The following is a 9,697-nucleotide window of genomic DNA, read 5'->3' as shown; positions in this document are numbered from 1 at the left end:
AGTTTACGTGGATAAGAGATAGTAGACCAGATAAGGCAATAATGGAAAACGAAACCTATTCGATTAAATTAGAAGCCGGTTCGACGAATGAATTTACTTTAAAAACACTGGGTAAACATCGAGATGAAATACATTATATTGGTGTAGCAGCTAATATGGTAATAGAAATACAATTTAAAAACTAATTCAGCAACTAAAACAAAAAAAAAATATACATATATACATAAATATTTACAAAGAAAATATTTAAACTTTAATAGTTGTAATTTGAAAATATATTATATTGGTTTTAGAACGAACAAATGATACACAATTTTAGTGTAAATTTCTCAATGGATATAATTAGTCAAAAGTGCTTGTATTGGACTGGAGCAAAATGGGCCACAGTCGGGATAACTGTATAAGCATGCAAATTGTTATTTATAGTTGTACACGTTTTGTTTTTTATAAATTATGTTCCGTACAGGTTGGTCCCAAAACTACCGAAAATAATATTCAGTGTCTAGTTAACCACACGTCGTTGTTTAGTGGTTTGATATATACGTTACCCGATGTAGTAAATCCTATTGAGGAATTTTCTCAAGTCGGAGCTATTGAAAACAATATGGTTTGTCTATTAGTAGTTGCAACGGTCTTTTTAGCTTATGCGATATTACTCATTTGGTCAAAATATCAGGATAATAAAGACATTTTAAGGGTAAAATATAAGATATTATAATGACCTAAGGTTTACTCAAAATTGTCACATTTTAGGGTGAAATCATAATTCTCCAAGACAACTATCCCGGGGAAGATGAAGTATACCTAGTAACTGTCTATACAGGTCACTATTCTGAAGCGGGAACCACTGCTAATGTATGTATACAACTGCACGGAGATGTTAGTTCCAGTCGGGTGAATTTTAAATGAGTTGTTTCAACGACGACTTTTATAACTCATATTGAATTTTCAATCACTTTAGGCTCATTGGTTGTATAATTATAACTACAAAGCTTTGCAGCGTTTTAATGATGATTGGTTTATTATTTTTACAACGAAGAATCTTGGTGAATTACAATTTATTCGTATTTGGTCTGATAATTATGGAAATAATCCTAGCTGGTATTGTAAACGAATAGAAGTTATTGATGTGCGGAGAAATAAATCATGGAATTTCAATTTGGAAAGATGGTTTTCGTTAAAAAATATTGAAAATTCTATTATTCCTCAAAATTTGCAAAAAAGAGCTATAGATGATATAGAATTAACTATACGAGAAGAATATCTATGGGCAAGCGTATTTGTACGGTAATTAGTAATAACAAAATTAAAATATATATTTAGTAAAATTATAAACATTGAATATTAAAAATTAATATTATTTACAATTATTAATTAGTTAGTGAAATGTATAAGATTATGTTTAAATATTATAGATTAAGACAACTAAAAATAATAATTAAACCAAAATCATAAACAATTAATAGCATTCAATATAAAATAATTCGTAATTTGTAATTAGTTGGAATATTTTAAATGATTAAGTAATCAGTGATCGAAAATTCTATACTGAATATAAATATTTCCAAATTTGTATGGGTATTAAAAATAAATAAGTAGATTATAAAGTTTGAAAATATTTTGTTTTAATATCTTTGAAAAAAAAACACATATTTATGTACATTATAGGTCAATATATTTTTTAGATTTTCAAATTTTCAAGCTAATTAAAATGCTGTATTATTTGTTTTTAGGCATCCAAGATCTTTATTAACACGATGTCAAAGATTGAGCAAAATTTTATGTTTATTGTTATGTATCATGTTAATAAGTTTAATATTTTACGATTTTTTAGAAGGTAGATAATAAAAATATTATATTTCAAACTTCAAAACAATAAAAATATAAAATATAATTAATAAAAATCCTTTTAATTAATGAATAGATGAAGAAGATTTTTTAAACTTTGAAGTCACTTTAACCCAAGTTTCTATTGCTATACAAAGTTGTATAATAGAAACAATAATGACATTTGGAACTTCATATTGTTTTAAGTAAGTATTAATGTACATTTTATACTAAATAATGTAATAATGTACGTAGATATATTAAATTTGATTACTTAGGTATCTAAGTAATTTCATTTAAAACATAATTAATTAAATTTAGAAAAATATGGAATTTTGTTATTACGAATTTACCAAGATTTACAATCGAATTTAAATTTGTCAATTCATATAAGTATATAAGTATATTACATTTGGTGCCCTCCCCCCTTGTGAGATTTCTGACTACGCCACTGCGTATTAGTATTATTAGAATATATTAGTTGCGGACTGCGCACGCAAGCTGTCGTCCGTTGTGGCGTAGTGGTTAATTCTATAAACATCCAAATACACATATAAAAATTAATATTATGAGACGACGCGTTGCAGTGTCTCGTTTTTTAAGGCACGGTGTACAGGGGGAATAGGTTATTGAGTGGGGATTATCATTGCGCTATGAGACATGTCTCGCGTTCGTATTTATCATTTCATTATACATTATCGTAATCGTCATTGCTTTTCGCGTTGATGCGTTATCGTTCAACGCAATTTCGTTATCATAGTTATTGGTTGATTTTTATTTTATGATTTATTTATTTCTGGTGTGATATTCGTATCTAAATATGTATTAAAATATTGTTCTATTGTCATTCGCCACTATGCCTGATGATTTAATTAATGAAATGTTGAATGATGGAATAGTAAACTACTCATACGAAAAAAAATATGAAATAAAAAATAAAAGACCGTTTCTTTTTTATCATAAATGGGGGGGGGGGCTGTAACGTATTATTTTAATGTCTCCCCAGCTTAAATACTCGTGCTTCGCCACTGACAGAACCACTGTAAGGTTTATCTAATTAAAATATAGTTTTATTTTACGTTTGATACATTTTTCATTATTCATATTCTAAATATAAATGTATATAATAATTTTTCTATAAGATGCATGATACAAAATATTTATCAGAATAGAACTTATTGTTGCTAACTGTTTAATGGTTTGTTATTATATTTATTTTAGTAAAGGTGCAAAGTTTAAAAAATACATGTTAGTTCCAGATCCATTAGAAATACAGGAGCGCGAAAGTAATAATACAATAACAAAATAATATTAATAATAACAATAATAATGTTCTTATACGTTTCAATTATTACACAATAAAAAAAAAATAGTAAATAACTATTCTTAAACGTGTATTGATTGTTTTAATAAAAACCATGCAAATTGTTAATTATTAAAAAATGGTTATCTTCATATTATATTGATTTTATATAATTTAAAATTTTTCAAAAAAACAACAAGGTTTAAAATAAAATTTAATTGTGTTCAATCTATCATTAAACTAAGTGACAATTGATTTTTAAACATAATTTAATGATACTTTTGTAATAATAAACGTTATTATTAATAATTTTTATTTTATTGTGTTTGGATAGTATTATTTTATTTATAATTAAATAAACATAAACAAGTTATGAAAAATAACAGTATTTTAGTTGTGTCAATGTTTATGAACGGATTTATGTTTATAAATGTACGGTCGCCGGCAGTCAAATGGCGCGGTAATAATGATCAACCATGGTCGCCGGCGGGTATAAAAGTACAACATTTGAACATTTAAACATAACCGGTGGCGGCCATTGTGTTAATTTTTTTAGTATAAACTACTTATAGTTTGGGAGCACGAAAAATGATCGCTGCTCGTCATGTGCCGAGCGGCTGTTTTTCTAAAGTGGTTATCAAATCTACGCTCATCGTTCATGTTATCGCCATAGATACATAAAACTATATAAACTATATATACATATGCCTATATCTGTGGTTATCGTTCATTATTCGTGCCCGTGAATACGATACGTAACAGCAGCGTGACGGTACGAAGTTGAGAACCAATGGTTACAGTGGGTACAAACAACGGGTCGCGGGTACCAACGCTCATTTTTCGTGCTCCCGACTTTAGTTTGTAAATAATTTAGATCTATGCTGAAATCGTTTATTTTTTTTATTTCGACTAATAATCCATTCATAATCATTTGATGACTTATCTAACATTACAATTTATTCCGGTCCCTGTACAACTCACTATTATTATCCAAGTACCAAATAGATACAAAAAAAAAGACAAGTGAACCACTCAACTTTTGTATCAAACAAAAACTTCTAATTTAGCTTCCCTTTGAGATCAAATTCTAAATTTAAATACGTTATTATATCCATTTCAAAAAATGTATGAAATAGTTCATATTAATTCAGTAAAATTATAAATATGAGCATAAAAATAATAAAACACTGTTATAACTTCTTTAAATGTAACTCTATTGTATTATCTATGTGTCTTAGAAACATGGTGGAAAAAATTAGTTTTAATGATTGTGGAAAAAAAAACTTATTTACCTGCTCAGACCGAAAATAAAGTTAAGAAACACAAACAAATAAACTATTGGCTTATATTTGGATGGTATGTCCATTAATTATTTAATTATAATTATAGTATAAATTAAATTTGCCTACAGGACATTTTGCATTCTTATTTACATTTTTTCGGCTTCTTTTATTATTGCTTACGGACTGAAATTAGGACAAGTGAAGAGCTTACACTGGTTAATGACTATATTGATAACGATTATACAAAGTGCATTTTTAGCTGAACCTTTAAAAATAATTGTTTCTAGTTGTATATCGTTTAAATTAAATCAAGTAATACAAAAATATTTATCAATTTCAATTGATTTTATAATAAAATATAAACTTATTGATTGTTAGGAACAAAATATAATAACCAAGTATGAAATAAAATTAGAAGATTACCGTAAAAATACCAAAAATCGCTTACAAAATTTGAGTTTAATACGAGATATCCGAAAAAGTAGAATAAAATACGTATATAATCCATTGACAAGATCCGATGTTCAAGTAAAAACATTTATAATATTTATTATTTAATGAGTTATAATTTTTTAATGCTTTCGTACAGTTTTACAAATATTAATAATTTAAATTAAATGAAAACCCAACGCATCTACTAAAATTGTTGATCATCAACAAACATATAAATATTAAATGTAGTATAATTGGTACATATTTGTTTAAATATTTTAAGGCACATGATTAAATGTTCATATACGCCCAAATAACCACAGTAAATTAATATTATCACTCAGTATTACACATTATCTATATATTAGTATAAAGTAATACCTACTATTTCTTATCAAGAAAGTTATTGTATAATACATCTAGCACGTTCAGTTATTTTATGTCAACATAGTTTACACGAATCCAAAAAAAAAAATAAAAATATATAAAATAATTAACTAATCATAAATTCATAAATAATAATTTACTATGGTAAATTTTAATTGGTTATAACAGATTTTGGAACATAGACAAAGTGGTAAAATAAAGTTTGTACACTTTCGAGAAAATGCTATAACTTGTACATTAATAATATTAACATCATTGTGCTGTATTAGCGCTTTATATTCATTTAACAGTCCAAAGCATATAATACATGCCAATAATGTCAACAAGCTATTTCTCAAAAGTCTATTGCAAACGGATATAATGGATTTGGAAATGTAAGACCACACATTGGTTCTGGTAATGCATAATCACATAACCATTTAATCAATTCTATACTAATAATTTTAGGTTAAAAACATTTTTAACGGAATCACTTGTAAAATTTTTACACACTAAAGAATATTACAATGGAATACCAATAACCAACGAATCAATGAATTATTCCAGTAAGATCTTAAATTTGTATTTTAAAAATCATAATAATTTAATTTACATAATACATTTCTTTAGTTGAATTATTAAATGAACACTAATATGTTTCTCATTTATACCGTAGGTACCGTAGCAGGCGCGCTACTGTGTGTCTATATATGTTATATAAGTCGTGTTTCGCATTTTATATGACTATTTCAAATACCTATATTTTAATGGATAGAGGATAAATAAATTATTTTTAATACAAAATTATTTTTTGACAGATAACATGAGAGGTTGGTATAGTCTATACAACAGTAAAGTAATAAATGGAGGAATTAGACTGAAACAACTTCGTATTAAACGAGAAATCTTAGAATGGAAAAATGATGTGGGTAATTACGAAGAAGGTTGGATACAAACTGCAAAGACTAACGACGATATTACGGCTTGGACGTATAGATCCATACCCGTTGTTAAATATTTCGGTCTATGTATGTATAACAAACTTATTCCGAAATTCAATACCATATGTGAATTGTTTGAATATTTTAGGGTTTCCCGAAACGGACCACTCAGGGTTTATATTGGACCTTACTGGCGATGCATTTGAATACAAGAAAATTTTAAAAACTCACTTAGAAAATGGTTGGTTTGATAATAAAACAAGAAATGTCATCATAGAATTTCAAACTTACACACCGAACATAGATAGCATTACTGTATTCAATATAAAATTACATAGTGTATCAGGATTATTATACACTGTTACTACTGTGGTAAGTATGATAAAATTGAACTAAATAATAATTATAATATCATTCATATTATAACTGTGTAATAATACTGAGTGTGAATGAATTGTACTATAGTTCCCAAGGTGCCTATGGAGTATTAGCCGAGTAGAAACCAGATATCGTATTGACATATATTTTTTTTCAGAACCTTATTCATCCGTAGTTGTGAACATTTTTTTTTCTACTAATCAGACAAGCATAAAATTAAATAAATTATGAAATTAGTCCAAACTTTCATCATTTTTTTTAATTTCAAAGATTTATCGTCTTCTTAAAAATTTGTCCCAAATCGTATTTTAGTATATTTTTGTACTCACATGTGTAATGGAAATCAATATATTTTATAATATACCTGGTATATGCACCCATTTGATAATTTATAATTTAAAATATGCTGAAATCCAAAAATTCGCTTATACGTATTTATTTATCCTCTTAATTGACTAAAACGAACATTATTTAAATCAATACAAAAATGTATTGATAGTTTCGCCATAAATTCGTTCGCCTACTATGTTACATTATTATATAACTACGGGTTTTTAATTTTTGTTCTTAACACTAATAATAACGGGTGTTATCAGAAGCGGTTCCACAGTTAGAGAATTGTGGGTCAAGCTATTTTCAAGAAGTCACTTATTAGGCTTGAAACTGGATTATAAATGTATACCTTGTAAAAAAAAAAAAACACAATAATCTCGTATAATATGTGTTTTTAAGTCTATCCATATTTCTCATTGAAAACATTCCCATTTATTTTTTGTCATGCGAGCCATGGGGTCCGGTTTAGAGACGTTATACTGTACAAAACAATTAAACGAGTGGCGTCATTTTGGGAACGGTAACTGGGGCATTTGTTCCAATCTAGTGCTAACGTCGAACAATAGTCGGCACACATAAAAATTATAATAAAACTTCAATAGGCCAATTTTGTCAATAATTATTAACTGTGGGTCGACTAAACTCCTGACCCCCCTTCCATAGATCCGTCCCTAGGTGCTATACAAATTATGACCGTCGACATAAATAGAACCTGGAAATAAAGATAATCGGTCCGATCTTGTAGTACAACCATAGGTTTAAAAATTGATCAATCAACGTACGACTGATCGCGAGAACCGTTTGCGCAACGCAGGTGTGGACGGTACCTTCGAGTTCGGTGTTTGTCGACTGGACGACGTACGTGTTCACGCTGGTGTTCATGTCCGCGTACGCGGTGACGGCCGTACGGTTGACGAGCTCGGTGGTGCGCGTGACGGTCGGTCGCGGTGACGGCGGTACGACGCCGTACGATCGTTTTTGGACCGCGTACGAGTGCGCGCTGCTGGCGATCGTGGTGGCCACGTCGTTGGCGGTAACCGGCCGCTGGCGGCTAATGGACGAGGCCGGCGCGCAGTACTCGATGGCCAAGGAGACGGTGTACGTGGCCAGCGTGACGGACATGTGTCGGTCGCACGAGCACGTGGCCGCGCTGGCGTCCGTGGCCGTGGCCATGGCGCTGTTCCGGACGTTCCGACTGGTGACGCTCGCGGAACGCAAGCCGCACCTGCAACGAACGTTGGACGCATCCGGCGGCCCGGTGTTGATGGTGGCCGGGTTCTCGATGGTCGCCGCGTACGGCGCGTGGTACAGCACCGTGAGAACCGACGGCGGCGACGGCCACGGGTTCCTGAACGCGTTCGTCGTGGGTCAGCACGCGCTCGGCCGCGGCCGCCCGTCGCCGCCGTGCCTGGCCGTCACCGTGGTCGCCGTGTTCCTGTTCCTCAACGCCGCGGCCGTGGCGATCATTACCAAACGCTACGTCGTATCGAGACTGTACTCGCCGCGCGACCGAACACCCGCGACACCGGCCACCGCACGCGTGCTGACGACCAACACTGCGTCCCGGCCGGTGTAGCCGGTACGCGGCCGAATTCTCGTTCGGTTCGCACGCGTCGCGCGTTGCACTTGTTCACCGATTTTTTCACCTATTCTTAAACGTCTCGACGAGATTTGCCTCTGCATGCGAATAAGTTTCGAGAACTGTTTGTGTACCGTTTTTCTTTGTTTTTTTTCTTTTTCACGGCTTATTCTAATTAATAAAAAAATACTAAATGACAATATTCAATTTTATTTATTTTTTGTCTTTAAAAATATACCGGTTATGATAGTAACAGTGGTCAAAATAAAAATTGAGATTTAATTTAGTTTTAATATATTTAATATGTGTAGTCAGATCAAATTAAGTAATTAATAAAAAATATTTTAGCCCATTAAAGGCATTTTGGCATTTGGTACGTAACGTTTGCACAAGTCTGTTAAATGTGGTGAATGTTTTTATTTTTTACATCATACCATTGATTATAGAATAGATATATATTCTATAATCAATGATCATACCTACGTTATAATTCATGGATATATTTGAACACTTTGTTTTCAATCACTTAAAATATTCGACTAAACCATTAAAAACTTGAAATTTTAATTGCCAAAGGTAACCTGTTGAAAATTCGTCAAATAACCCCCTGAAAGTATTCATTAGATAAAATGTTCTATCAGAAATGTTTTATAACTGTGATGATTTGGGGAAACCTTAAGATCGAAATCGTGTACTCAGACACAAATAAAAAAACATACAAATAAAAAAAAAACCACATATCTTAGTAAAATCAATACATTCCTCGTTTGATATAAAATATAACATGCAGTTATGTAACAAACGGTGTATAATAATTGAGTGAACATTTCAAGTTATTAATTTTTGAGTTACGATGAAAACCAAAATTTGATTTAATAAGAAATTCTATGCCCAGAATTTCCTCAGGTCCCAGTTTAGAAAAATTCAAAGAGAGCTTCCTAAAAGTCTAGATTGATTAGAAATAATTGGAGTTGTCCAATAGAGATTATTGATCTATGTAGATAATTTTTTCGATGAAATATTAAGAAATTTAATTAAATAAAATTAACTTAAATTTATATTTAAGCGCTATGAAACAGGTTAAATTTTCAGTTATTCTAATTTATAAATAGTTATAATTGCAATTTATTATGGTTATTACCGGAGTGTGAAGAATGACAATTTTATCCAAATTTACGTAGAAATGCGTTATCGCAATTATCTATGCTATTACATCAAAGCTCTTATTTTCTACGGCGTTTATAATAATTTATAA

General features: G+C 30.6%; 1 protein-coding gene across 1 annotated transcript; it reads left to right on the top strand.

Moving 5' to 3' along the window:
* Positions 1 to 598: 598 nt before the first annotated feature.
* Positions 599 to 8,543, top strand: LOC112693418 (polycystic kidney disease and receptor for egg jelly-related protein-like). Its single transcript, XM_025568477.1, has 14 exons — positions 599 to 697; positions 754 to 894; positions 962 to 1,287; positions 1,734 to 1,837; positions 1,925 to 2,033; positions 3,049 to 3,113; positions 4,369 to 4,486; positions 4,542 to 4,725; positions 4,792 to 4,941; positions 5,401 to 5,606; positions 5,680 to 5,777; positions 6,030 to 6,239; positions 6,301 to 6,524; positions 7,678 to 8,543. Exons 1-14 carry the CDS (start codon positions 605 to 607, stop codon positions 8,437 to 8,439), a joined length of 2,790 nt encoding a protein of 929 aa, XP_025424262.1. The 5' UTR covers positions 599 to 604; the 3' UTR covers positions 8,440 to 8,543.
* The last annotated feature ends 1,154 nt before the right edge of the window (positions 8,544 to 9,697 follow it).

This window comes from Sipha flava, unplaced genomic scaffold, assembly GCF_003268045.1.
Source record: "Sipha flava isolate LNK unplaced genomic scaffold, YSA_version1 86_pilon_pilon, whole genome shotgun sequence".
Lineage (NCBI taxonomy): Eukaryota > Metazoa > Arthropoda > Insecta > Hemiptera > Aphididae > Sipha > Sipha flava.
The sequence above is the reverse complement of the archived record's forward strand: the minus strand, read 5'-3'. Positions and strand labels throughout refer to the sequence as shown.

Bases quoted from the DNA above. Each gene is read 5' to 3' on its own strand.
- LOC112693418 (XM_025568477.1), top strand. From the start codon at position 605: ATGGTTTGTCTATTAGTAGTTGCAACGGTCTTTTTAGCTTATGCGATA. The intron at 1,288-1,733 runs GTAATTAGTAAT...ATTTGTTTTTAG, and splicing joins TGGGCAAGCGTATTTGTACG to GCATCCAAGATCTTTATTAA. The intron at 4,487-4,541 runs GTATGTCCATTA...ATTTGCCTACAG, and splicing joins TATTGGCTTATATTTGGATG to GACATTTTGCATTCTTATTT.